Genomic DNA, 14,041 nt, shown 5'->3' with positions numbered 1-14,041 from the left:
GTTTGGCTCCACAGCCTGATTACAGCTAAATCACAAGTGATGGTGGCAGCGGGTGGGGGTGGGGATTAAAATAGCATGGGGCTATTCTAGGCGCTAATGAGATTAGAGCGGTGAGGACAGAGACCCAGAGGGGAGAGGGCAGCGCCGGGCTCGGAGCATGGCAGCGGCAAAGCGGCACTGGGTAACCGAACTGTCCGTGGGATACGGCATAACGCTGCTCTGGAAAGAGGGAGGGGCAGACCCCAGCTACCGGAGACGGGCGGGGAGAGAGAGTCCAGGGACCCAGTGATAGTGGGCGAAAGAGAGTCCCCCACAGGAACCCTCTGAGGGGTGGAGAGTGGAGCTGAGAGAGAGGCCCCCAGATGCCCAGAGAGATGGGGGGAGGGGTCAGAGAGAGGTCACGAGATACCCAGAGGGATGGGGGGGGTCAGAGAAAGCCCCCAGGTGCCCAGAGGGATGGGGGTGTCAGAGAGAGGCCCCCAGGTGCCTAGAGGGATGGGGGGGTCAGAGAGAGGTGTCCAGAGGGATGGGGGGTCAAAGAGAGGCCCCCAGGTGCCCAGAGGGATAGGGGTCAGAGAAAGGCCTCTCAGGTGCCCAAGGGATGGGGGGGTCAGAGAGAGGCCCCCAGATGCCCAGAGGGATGGGGGGGTCAGAGAGAGGCCCCCAGGTGCCCAAGGGATGGGGGTCAGAGTGTCCCCGGGACGGGAATGCTCAGGGTACCTGGTGAGGGGAGGTGGCAAAGCGAGATGCCCCAGGTGAGTGGGCTCAGTGAGAGAGGAAGGGCTTGATCCCAGGGTAGGGGGCAGGGAGAAAGGGAGCGCGGCAGGAGGCGGGGGAGGAGAAGCGCGAGAGCTGGAGGGCAGAGAGGAGAGGCGCGGCAGCAAAAGGAGGAGACAAGTGTGAGCTGTGGGGGGAGGCAGAGATAGAGGGAGCGCGGCAGGAGGCGGCGGAGGAGGAGAGCGTCAGCTGGGACAGAGATAGAGAGAGCGCGGCAGGAGGAGGAGGAGAGCGTGAGCTGGGGGGGGGGGCAGAGACAGAGGGAGCGCGGCAGGAGGAGGAGGAGGAGGGGAAGAAGCGCGACGCAGGGACGGCAGATGCCTGGAAATAAAAATTTGATGATTGCATGCAGCGGCTGGAGAGACTCTGTCGGTGGCGGCGGCGGGGACGAGGCAGGGACAGGGGGGGCGACGGCAAAATGAAGTATCAGAAATACCTGACTGTCTTGCAGATGGCCATAGGGGTGACCGCCTCCAACAGGGGCAGTCTGATGCCCTTAAAGAGGAAGCTGTGGTGAGTAGGCACAAAATGGGCAGGAGACAGCCAGGTTGCTGCCGGGCGCTGCATGCAGGATGATGGGGGAGCCGGCTGAACCTTGCACCTTGTCACACACATTGCTTTGTTACTGGGGTTGGGGTCTGGGCAGGGATGAATAAACAGTGCCTCCTGTGCAAAGCGAATGAACTCATGTCGGACCTACCACTGCCAGGCATTTATTGTTGTTTTGTTGCAGAAATTATGGTCCTATTTAAAAACAAATCAGGACATAATTTAAAAAGGGGGCCCATTTGTTTAATAGAAAACACCACAATGGAAAGGTCATGACGAATTATTTACCAATAGTTTTTTTAAAAAATCAAAGACAAATCATTATGTTCAGCCTTTTGTTGAAGGAACTGTCCATTTACCTGCTACAGTTTTCTTTTATGAAAACGTCTTGATTTTAGGAAGCACCCAACTGTAAGCCTCTCCATGGTTCAGAAGTGTAATTCTCAGTATAATAAATGTTTTCAGAAAGAAACAACAAACATTTGTCAAAACAAGATAATGGCAGCTCCTTCAGAAAGGTGCAGGGGTAGTTACAAGGAAGGTCTATTATAGGCTACAACAACACTGCATGGCAGTCTGATAGTATATTTCCTTTGATTGTTTTATAGTTGTTTCTTTTAGCTGTAGTATGAATAAAGCCTGACTTTGAAATGCCAACCCACTATTTTCTTGACAGGTGTGAATCTCAAAAAGGGAGGTGAAATATCTAAATATAATATTATACTTTTAATTTCAAAATATATTTATTTTTTCTTTGACACATCTCCAGTGTGCTTACTGATTGGTGAGCTAAACTGATTTTCTAGATGAACTGACAATATGTTAAGAAAAATATATAGTACTGTAAAACTGCAATGTGGGTGAGTAGGACACCAGGAAGCATATGGCATTGCAATATCCAGTCACTCTTTTGTCTTGTAAGGGACCACTGATAGCTTGATTGAAGCAGTAGAATGCATGTCATTATCAGAACAAATTATATTAAGGAGAAAATCTACCTGACTGCAAAGCCAAATTTTCTGGGAAAAACATCCTGGATCTTGAATTGCATTTGCACCTTAAGAAAAAATATCTTCATAAGATTGAGAATGAGACTTGAGCAGTAGTGTTCTTATGGGTTTCCTATCACCATGGCCATGGGTCACAGTGAAAGAGTGCAAAATGTCTGAGAAAGAAGTGCTAAGACATGCTGTTTAACAATGAGGTAGCTTCAAAATGAACTGTTTTCACAAACAGCATCCTGTGACAGCACATATTTTATACCTTCTACGGATCTTGGCATTATTTTATTTTGTCCTTTTTCTCACATGATCATCCAGAGCAGGCAATGTCAAGGAAATACATAAAACAGGGAAGTAGAATAAAATTGTGATAGGCCAACTTCATTAGATTAACATTTTACTTGATTTAAGCTTCCTTTAACAACTGTTTTCCAAAATATACTTTGCTATATTTGTTTCATAGTTTATCTTTTTATTTCATTGCAGAAAATGTAAAATTTAGAAAACTAATTTAACATTCTGGTATTTTAAAAAGTCACTTAGGTTTATGTGAAGTATATCTAATAATCTTTCTAGCATGAATAGTGAACCTTACTATAATGTTTATAGAAAATAACATTATTTTAGTAACCAAATTTGGCAAAAACATATTCTTGTTAACTGTAACACACAAAATCAAACATTTTCCTTGGAAAAATATTCTTTCATGTGGTTATCTTTGATTTTCCTAAGAAAACCCACTTTTGTACTGTATACAGTGGTTTGGGATTGATTATGTCAGAAGCATAAAGTGCTACTACCTATACTCGTCTCCCAGCAATGTCATTCCTTTTCACTTTGCTGATATTGCATACTGTATACAGCAATGTATACTTCCATTTACTTCAGTGAGAATTAGATCAGCCCTATATTTCCTAGTTTTATGGTGAAATTTCCCTGCTTTCCAAGGGATAAGTAAGACAATATAGTGGGTCCTAAATGAGGAACAAACATTTGTTTGTTGAAAGAAAAATATGCTATGTATCCAATGTCATTTGAGTTAGGTTGTTGATGGTCTAGGTGAAAAGATCAGGCAAAACATGTTGCTTTTTTCTATACAAGAATTTGTGCCAGTTACTTAAATCCTTATATTTTACATCCTTAGATTAGTGTTTCAAATTGTTATCTCCCTATCAGTGGGTGACATAATACTACGGGTTTCAACTTTGCATTAGGAGCCTGAGTAGGGTCCATATGAGATTGTCTTTGTGGGTATGTCTCTGTGGATGAAATAATAATTTCCGCTACATTTAAAGGTATGCTTAAGGGGTATTTTGTAATTAAGATTTTATTGTGATTTAAGTTTAGTTTTTTTTCAAATCATACATTATATAAAGCTTAGTTTTTGTGAAATAAATATATTATTTTTTATGTAAATCAATGCAATATATTACAAAAATGCAAAGCAAAAGTTACATTCTATTACCATATATCATCAATAATCTCTAACCTGATGTACAGAAATAAAATGTATAAATCAGATTCGTTCATACTTTTAATATGATCAAATGGTAGCATATTCTTCAAGTTTATAAAAATGAGAATTTCAGTATTCTTTTTTGCCCAGGCAGATTCACAAGTGTTTTATATGTTAGTACATACTGTAAGTGCAAGCAAAATAAATCATTTTATAAAAAAGATTTAAAATATTTATCTTTTGTTTGTGGAGATAATCCACCTGAATCCTACTGAATGAAAATGAAAAAGGTAGCAGCAATTGTTTATTTCTTTATAGAGCATCTGCCACTCTAATTTCCTCCCACTCCCCCCCCCAAAAAAAAATTGTAAGTCCTGTTCCGTGAAACACAAAAAGTGCAGCTACAAGATCAAAACAAGAAAGATGGATGCTGGATATCTCATGGGATGGGTAATCGGCTATAGAAACTTTCATCTCTAGGATGCCAGTTCAAACCCAATCTATGTTACCATTGTCTGACAGTTGTTTCCATCTGATATCTATTTAATAGGCTATATTAAGTGAGTCGGATGTTCCCAGTCTTATTCCCAGGTGGCAAAACTACCATCACACTTGGCAGTAATTAGCAAAGAAGCTAAAAAGTGACTAAACTCTTTCTGAAGAGAGGTCCCTCTGTCCAGGTCAGAGCTGATGTAGTGTGGGAAGCTTGCAGTGCTGCTGCCTGTGTTTCACCTGTTTTGTGAATAAAGGCCTTCACTTCCCAAGTTGTCAGCTGGCACATTTTTATGAGCATGAAATTCACTTTCTATAAAATAAACTATTATTTGCTACATTACATTTAAAATTATGGTTGCAGATGTGCACTTTTAAGACTTTCTGGTAGAACTACTCCTTTCAAATTTGAAATAGGATTGTAGGTTTGGAGAATTGTGAATCCTTTATTTTGACATTGAACCTTGGCTATACCAGCTGTTAAAGAACAGAACTAAGAATTTGAGATGTGGTAATCACACACAGAAAATTATGTCAGTCTCTTTAACCTTGGTAAGACAACCCAGGATTTTTACTGTCAACATCAGCTGATAGTTGGGTTGCTTTTTTTAAGGTGCAGCATGAATTAACACACCTGCTAAATTACTTAAGGAAAATAAGCTATTGATGTGTACGAATCTTAAAACAGTAGGCCAAAGTCAATATTTACTGAAATCCCAATTCCTGCAAGCTAAATATGTTGTAAAATAGATGTCATGTAATTAATACACATGTAATTTCCTACCAAACTGGGAGTAAGATTTTAATGTCTAGACTTTAAAGCCTTTCAATGGAGAGACAATTTCTGTAAGAAATATATGTGAAATCAGGAGAAGATTTTAATGAGAAAAATAAATCACAGTCTGCGAGAGTTCTAAAAGAATCTTCCATCTTCTTTGTTTGGTCTTGATCCTACTCCCACTTAAATCAGTGTTAGAACTTCTGTTGACTTCAATGGTGCAGGAATGAACTCTGCGAGAAAGCTCAGAAAACAAGATATAAGATTCTGTCAATTGTATCGAGATTATTATGGCAATTATTAAGACAAATGTGGGTAGTGTAAATATGAGACTCTTGTACATGTTTTGTGGTTGTCTGAGGTGACCCATAGTTTAAAGAAAAATATGTAATGTATCAGATTGAAGAAATTACAGATACACAGCTTCCACTAGGTCATTTCCCCCCACCCCCCATTTGGGGCTATTATTAACAAGACATATGAATAACTGGGACTTAATGATTCATTTAGGGCTTGATCATGCACAGTGGTGAACATTCTGGTCCCAATCCAGCATAGCACTTAAGCACCTACTTAACTTCAAGCACAATAGTCTAATTGAAGTCAATGGGGAGCTATCCACATGTTTAAAGTTTTGCTGTATTAGAATGTTCAATATCTTGAAGAGCAAGATCAAGCCTTTATTGAAGGATGCATGTGGTGTCATGGCAAGCATGTGAGGAAGTTTGCACAGCAGCAGCTGTCTGCACAATGCCTGGCTTTAATAAATGTTATTAGTCTTTTTTTCATGAAAATCAAATTGGCCCGATCACTAATCACTTAAAAACAAATACTACTGCAATATGGAATGACTTTCAAGTCTTCTCAGGGTGATCAGTAGGAATGAATGTTAGCCCTTCCTGTCTTTTGTTGATATCACTAGGTACACTGAGTCCTACTAACATCATCACTTTTTTTTTTAGCAGTGGGGAAGCTTGGCTTCCAATGTCCAGCTACTTAACTTTCAAGTACTCATACTATAGTCAGAAAACAGATATAAGTCCTATAAGCTTAAAATTCTGAATTTTTATTTTTTTTCTGTTCTGGTATTGCTTATTGTGAAAATATTCAGTTACTGTGTGACTTTCAACTGAACATTAACTGTAGTGACTTTAAATATTGCTTTAAATATTTCAGAGGAGCATCAGTAGGAATATACACAAAATGTGAAAATGTAAATATCTTTATTCCATACTTTTCTGAATGAACTGTAACCACCAATAAGAGAAATAACATTTAAGTTATTCAACACCTTGCAGGGAAAGATCAAGCCTTTATTGAAGGATGCATGTGGTGTTATGGCAAACATGTGAGGAAGTTTGCACAGCAGCAGCTGCCTGCACAATGCCTGGCTTTAATAAATGTTATTAGTCTTTATTGAAGGATTCACGTGGGGTTATGGCAAATGTGTGATGAAGTTTGCAACAACAGTAGTCAGCAATAAGAGAAATAACATTTAAGTTGTATTTAGAAGATTAAATTTGTACTTAAATATTGTATTGAAATTCTGTAATTACTCCACTCACACACATTGCATAACATTCCCACTGAAAGTAAACTTGAGTAGGCCATTAAAAGTCTGTAACACTAGTTAAACAGGAAGAAGGTAAAAGAGCTGCCTTGGAAATTGTGTTAAATTTTGAAATACTATTAAATGTAACTGACATGAATGGAACACATTTTGAAATTAGTCCAGTTTGTTTCAGCCAAAATTTATCTGTGACACTGAATGTTTTTAACTCTTTGTAGCACAAGCAAGAAATTAAACAGCAATGCACATTTTAGTGCATATGTAGATATTTCCATGTATAATATTTAATAACTGTGTTTATTCTTTTACTGTGTGTTGTCAACAAATCAAACTTATATCTAAGTTGTTATTGTTCTGGCAGCATGTAGAAAAACTGCTAAAGTTTGTGGCCTTTTCTGAAAGCTATGATACCATGCATTATAAATAGTTTATATAATTTTTTGAACATACGTTCTGCCTAGTGATGTTATATCTTAAATTGTCTTTTGACAGATGGATTATTCGTGAGTCAGTGAAGTTTGATATCTTGATAGGTTTGCAGATTTGCCAATAAGTGAATGGAACAAGATCCCTAAAATATATTGCATATTTGACTTTATTTAGTTTATAGAAATATAATTTAGGTAGATTTACAAAGATACATTTTCTGATCAATGGGAATGAAATTTACAAAGATACAATATCTGATCAGGGACTAGTCAATGTCGAAGTCAAATAGACTGTTTTTGTGAGTAAGGATTATGGACGCTAAGTAAGGTTTGCAGGCTCAAATTGAGATTTTCAGATTAGTCAGAATTTACACAACATAGTTTTTCAAAAGTTACTAGTTTGATTTTTCAAAGCTGATTTTGATTTTTGATTTTTCAATTGCCCAAACTGAGCCTCATTAAAAGGACCTGATTTTCAGGACATACCAAACACACATACTCTCTGAAAATCAGAACTGTTCAAGATCAACAAGGAGTCTGGTGGCACCTTAAAGACTAACAGATTTATTTGGGCATAAGCTTTCGTGGGTAAAAACCTCACTTCTTCAGATGCATCTGAAGAAGTGGGTTTTTACCCACGAAAGCTTATGCCCAAATAAATCTGTTAGTCTTTAAGGTGCCACCAGACTCCTTGTTGTTTTTGTAGATACAGACTAACACGGCTACCCCCTGATACTTAACAGTTCAAGATGTTTCAGATTTGGCACCCAAAATCACTAGTCACTTTTGAAAATCTTGACTATTTCTAATATGTCTAAATCCACTAGACTGCTTTGAAAATCTCTTCCTCAGGCCCTAATACAAGAGCCCTTAAACGAGCAGTATTACAGTAATGTACTACAAATTTTTTAACAAAAACAAAAATTTAACACAAATTTCCCCCTTTAGCTCATGATAAATCCCGTATGCCAGAGATAAATGTGTTTAAAGACAAGGCTGAATAATTTATTTGTTTTTCTAGTTTTAAACAAAAGTGCTTTTTCATAACTAAAAGGGGAGGCAACACCACCCATCAACTTGTATTATGTTTATTTGCTGTAAATGTTTAGATTATAAATGGGTTTCCCCCCTCTTACTAGTGGGGTTGCATTTGGATGTGTTTTGAGAAAGGCCAGAAGAATAGAAAGTGAAAAAGAAAGTGTTCTTGGTGTGGTGCTGCCTATAGCCAGTTCTAGGGATGCTGTTTTGTGAGGCTCTGATTGTATTAAAGAATTGTTATTTAAGATAACAGTCTCACCTCCTTCCTCTGGACACCTCTGATGCCACAATATATTGTTCCTGAAAAAATGTACCATGTATAGGCAGGGCCGGCTCCAGGCACCAGCTGAGCAAGCTGGTGCTTGGGGCGGCAGATTGTTTGAGGCGGCATTCTGCCCAATTCTAGGGCGGCACGCCCGCTTTTTTTGTTGTTGTTGTTCCGCTCCGGCTGCCCTGTAGGGGGCGGCAGCGCGGAGAACCAGAGCGCCCTGCAGGGCAGTCCTCTTCCTTCCCTCCCCGCCGACCGGAGCGGAGCCCTCGCGGCAGGAGGCGGCGCAGCGGGAGAGGCCGCGTGACAGGGCCCCCGCTGTAGCCCTGGCCGCCCCCTTCTCTCTCTCTCCCGCCCGCTCCCTCCCCCCCAGCCGGTCCCCCTGCACCCGCGCTCCGGCCATGCCGCAGGTTTGTTTTTTGTTTTTTTGTTGTTGTTTTTTGCTTGGGGCGGCCAAAAAGCCAGAGCCGGCCCTGTGTATAGGGATTGCAAAATTTACTTGCCACTTAATCTACGCAGATAAACATGAAAGATGAAAGTCATAGTGAGGCATCCACAAGTTAGGTCAAAATGGAATGCCCTATCACCCTCACTTCTACTGTCACCCTCAGCTGTTGGAAAGAGGCAGGTTGTTGGGAATCCTACCAGTGTGCTGTCTCCTGACCCTCCTAGAGACTTGTGATGAAGCAGAGAAACTGCCCACCACAGCATGGGTTAAAGTGAGCCTTTGGGCCCAGCTAGTCCCGCCCTGTTATACTTGCAGCCAATGCCAGGTCTGGAGGGGGGAGAAAAGAAGAGAACCTGGCTTAGTTTGGGGCTGACTGGTGGAGAGACAAGAGCTAGCTACCACCTTAACTGAGAGGAAGGGTCACTAGCCTGCTAGCCAAAGCAGCCACCTGGGAGTGCGTACTGTTCCCCAAAGGAGACTGTGAAAGAGACATAGGAGCCTCTGGTACCTGAGTGGAGCCCAGAGGTATTGCAGGGTTTGGCTTCACCAACTTGTAGCTGCCCTCAGGGGCGGCTCTAGCTTTTTTGCTGCCCCAAGCATGGCAGGCAGGCCGCCTTTGGCGGCTTGCCTGCGGGAGGTCCCCAGTCCCACGGATTCGGCGGCATGCCTGCGGGAGGTCCGCCGGTCCCGTGGCTTCGGCGTACCCGCCACCGAATTGCCGCCGAATCTGCGGGACCGGCAGACCTTCTGCAGGCAAGCTGCCGAAGGCTGCCTGACTGCCGCCCTTGCAGAGACTGGCAGGCCGCCCCCCGCGGCTTGCTGCCCCAGGCACGCGCTTGGAGTGCTGGTGCCTGGAGACGCCGCTGGCTGCCCTGCCCAAAGGAGCCTGGGACTGTGCCAGGATACCACCCAAGATCCATGAGAGGGCACTATGGGAGGCAAGCCCCCAAGTGAACTGGACTAGAAGGGCCATTCCCCAAACTGAAAAGAGGAAGTAGTCCAGGGCAGTGGTTTTAGACTCCCTACTGGGAGGGCTCCCCTTGTTCAGGGGTTGATGCACACCGCTGGGTCCTGGGCTGGGAGCTGTTGGAGAGGAAGGGCCTGGGTTTTCCTCCCCCTCCCCTACCTTGAAGACTAAGGCTCCTCAACCAAGAAGAGGGCTGAAAGCCAAGTGCTCCAACCACTAGGCCGACTGGCCCTCCAAAACCCCCATTTTAGTAATCCATCTTCTGTTTAAATCTATGATTAGTAGATATATGGGGAAAAGTGGAACCTCAATCCCCTTATCTGCTGGGAATTTTCTGTTTCTTCTCCTTCGCCAGAGCCTCCTCTCTGTGACAAGGTGGAAGAAGGAAAGAGGTATCCAGGGTTGCTAGGTCTCATGATTTTATTGTGACTCTTGTGACTTTTTGCAATTGTCAAAGTGCCAGTTGCTGGAATCATAAGATTGAATGAGAGTCTGTGTTCCTTTTTTTTTTTTTTTTTTAAAGTACATTTCTAGCCCTCATGAATGCAAAGGAAAGCTTGAAAACGTAAGCAAGTGCACTCTAAAGACTCAAAAGTCAGAAGGCAAATAAAAAGTACTCAACATTTTTAAAAAAAATATCATGATTTTGGGAAGCCAGACTCATGTTTTTTGAATATCTGCTTCTTTCCTCCAACTTTACAGCCTCCATTTTTTGAGTCCTCCTTCCTTGTGACTAATGCTAGTGGATGCCTCTGCTACTGCAACAATATTGAACTGACTTGATTCTTGAGTTTTTCACTGCCGCACACAGAATTCTGAATAGCAGCAGTGAAATGGACAATTCACTCTGTTATTGTTTCTGCTTAGTAAAGTTATAAGCAGTAGCAAAGGCAATGGAACTGTCTGCTGTAGACTCAGTAAGACAACACCGGACTGATTTACATTTGTTTCACACTTACAAGGTCATCTTGTCAACCATAAATGCAAAGACATATTTTAAAAGTGATAACTTAAATTCTGCAGAAATTAATGGCTTAGCCTGCCTTCCCTTCCCCACTGCTGCACACCATGCAAAGCTTCCCCCTTTCCACTGCTAACTGGAGAGTGGCTTTTTAATTACTTGATTAAATATTATTTTGTTTTCTGTAGAGGGAGGGGGTGAAATGAGAGGTTTTATAAAGGATTAGGGGCATCCTCTCCTAGAGATTCTTTTTAACAATACTTGGCACAATCTGAGATCTCCAGAGGTAAAAACTGACTTTTCAGATTCATTTTTGTAAACTCCAGAGTTAAGGAATCTCTGTCATGGATTCTTTAGCATTATGCAGTGGGCAATAGACTCCATCAAAGTCAGCAAATTATGCTCCTCCCTTTCAGTCAAAAGAATTTTAACAAGGGGCTTCCAAATGTCCCAGAAAGCCCCTGCCAACACATCCTTTTTTAACACTCGATTAAAAAAAAAAAAAAGACCTTGATTGAACCAATTTGTTATTTTTATATGCGCTCTTTTATTGAGGTTGAATGCTTTTTAAAAATACAGAGGAAATGCTCAGTATGAGGCAGTACTGCAGCCAGTGGATTAAAAAAATTAGTATTTATAGTAATTTAAATGTATAGCAAAGGGGCCTAGCATAGGTGCTTTTAAAATATAAGCTAGATCTCAAATTAGTGCACATCACCCACTTAAAATATTTTAACATGATATAAGGAAAGAGGGAATTAAGACAAAAGTATTCAGCATTAAATTGACTTCTCTCAAGGTGAACATGAAAATTTATTAGCTACCCTTACAATAACAAATTACAACTATTTTAGCCTGAGGAAGAAATGTCTAAACTCATCTAAAACACACGTGCCTCCAGCTTGGCTCTGCAGTCTCTTCCAACTAACAATACTAAAAAAAATAAAATAAAAATTATATTTTCAAGGGCAATAACAATACACTGTATGTAATAAATCCTATGTAACAAACAACTACACAGCAATATTTACAACTGTTTTTTTAATGATGTAACGTATATGAATATTTAAAGGATCTCTGTTCACGTATCAGTTTCTTTGTTTGCAATTATTTCCTCTCCCTCCCCACAAAACAAATGCCTCTCTGTCCTAAGCAGGAGTTTGGATTTTTTACCCCCTAATCAAGAAGAAGATCAGCACCAGGAGCCAAGCAGAGCCCATGGGCATATTTTTTCCCCCACTGAGGGGGAGCCAAGCTCAAGAAGTCCAATGGAGCCAATCTTATTTTGAACACCAGCACAATCTACTGTGAGCAGCATCTCATTTTCATGATTCGCATGTGCGGAGCTTGAAAAAGAACTCCCACCTTTTCCCCCCCAATTCCACTCATGAGCAGAGCACTTAAGCACATGATAAATACACTAACTCCAAACAAATAAACTAAAAGTTAAGCAGACACTTAAGTGCTTTTCTGAACAGCGATCTTAATAACTGACTGTACAGGGAAAACAACAAACTGGCTACCCAAAGTGCTGTCAAATGCAAAAAGTAACTCTGAAAATTTTTTCAGCTATATTAATCTTAGGTGCCATTTATAACTATAATTGGAAAAACATTTTTAGACATATGAATGTTCATGTTAAGTGTTTTTAATGTTGTAGACTGAAGAGCTCTGTGTACCTCAAAAGGTTCTCTCTTTCACCAACAGAGGTTGGTTCAATAAAAGATATTACCTAACTCACCTTGTTGCTGATTATCCTAGTTATTAAAGTGCTCTCTTCCTTTTTGGTCCATTTCTGATTATGTCTTTTAACTTCCTTTTCCAAAACTTTGTCAGGTTGACTAGTGGCTTACCTCACATTTCAAAATTTGACCTCACACTGGATTTAACACATTTGGTTAACTGTTAAGCAGGTTAGTTTAAAGTCATTAACAGCTCCCAACAGGTAACTTGAAATGTGAATTACTTATTCATAGTACTGTACTGCAGTTGCAGATTCAGTTTAGATTACCTGCATGTTAATTGACTTTGTAAGTGTAGCTCAAGTGTATTTCCCTAATCTATTATCTTTATAATCTAATAGATCCCATTAATTTCAAATTCCATTAGTAGTGGCAGAGTCATTAAAATTCACAAAATGGAAAACGTTAGAAAGCCAGTGGCATGCACACTTATGGGTGGTAATCTGTCAAAGTCACTGGGAGCCATGATCCTGTATCAGAGGGCTGAATTTTCCTCAAAATTGTCAGAAAAAGAAATTCTATTAAGATCCATTTCATTCTTCTGACAGCGTTTAATAAAAGGTATTATTCTATTTATTATAAGTATTTCTATGGCACCCATTATGTTAGCATCTACAAGCTTTAATTATTGTTTAGGATTGACAATGTGTGGGGTGCTTATTGGGTGAAAACTTGGTTTTCTAGTAAGACTCATCACTTGTTTAAATGAAGACATGTAAATCTAAACAAGTGTTTAAGATTTCTGAAAATCTTATACATAATTGTTTTTATTTGGCAGGGTAACTCCATCATCTGAAAATCCGAATGGTGCTACATGTAGTGTGAGTCAAGGAAAACCTTCTTTAAGAAGAATAAAAGGGAGAATACATAGAAGCAAAAGTCTTGATAGCATTGATTTCTGTGAGTTCAATGTAAGTATATATATCCATTGCATTTATGCTAGCTGAAGTTTCTGAGAACCCATGCTATCAACGAGGATGGTTAAGGTTTGTTCTTTTTTGGTTTAATAGATTTGACATATTTGTCAAAATTCAACAGGTTATTATATTAAAACTTAGGGATGGTACAAGCCAAACCCTGTGCTGGAGGGTTTTAGCAGCACGGATGTTGCTCATATAGTGATCAACAATTACATTTGATTTTTTGATAAATCATAAGTATTACAAATTAAAATGTCAAATTTTATCATTGTTTCCCAAAAGATTAGACATGTGTGGAAGTGGAGGCAAAGTAATGTTGGCACACATACATCTACATGATTATTATCATATTTCCAAACAGGCAGCAATGCAAGATGTTTTAGGATTGCATTTTCATATTTAGAGTTGGGAAGTTGTACTCATAAGAAAAGCATATGATTTCAACAGAAGTTACTTAATAGTGTCCATAGTGTATGAATACTATGTAGTTCTAGAGAAAAGAAATATTTTTAAAATGTGTACATGTGTATATAACATCTAATATAGAAAGAGAGCAGATAACTTCTATTTTAATCAAGCGGTACTGTTATACTATTTGGTTTTTCTTGTCTGGAGTATTAGATCTTCTGATTGTGGAAATATAGCT

At 40.2% G+C, this 14,041-nt stretch overlaps 1 protein-coding gene across 2 annotated transcripts in view; it reads left to right on the top strand.

Annotated features, from left to right (window-relative positions):
• Window positions 1-1,123: 1,123 nt before the first annotated feature.
• The window catches only part of TJP1 (tight junction protein 1), a 325,424-nt gene continuing 312,506 nt past the window's right edge, over window positions 1,124-14,041 (top strand). For both annotated transcript variants that reach the window (XM_065412781.1, XM_065412780.1), the window contains exons 1-2: window positions 1,124-1,290; window positions 13,254-13,386. In XM_065412781.1, coding sequence (XP_065268853.1) covers window positions 1,124-1,290; window positions 13,254-13,386 — 300 coding nt within the window. The remainder of the gene's footprint in view (window positions 1,291-13,253; window positions 13,387-14,041) is intronic.

The sequence above is a fragment of the Emys orbicularis genome, chromosome 10 (assembly GCF_028017835.1).
Source record: "Emys orbicularis isolate rEmyOrb1 chromosome 10, rEmyOrb1.hap1, whole genome shotgun sequence".
Taxonomy (NCBI): Eukaryota; Metazoa; Chordata; order Testudines; family Emydidae; genus Emys; species Emys orbicularis.
Note: the sequence above shows the minus strand (reverse complement) of the source record. Positions and strands in the feature narration are given on the sequence as shown.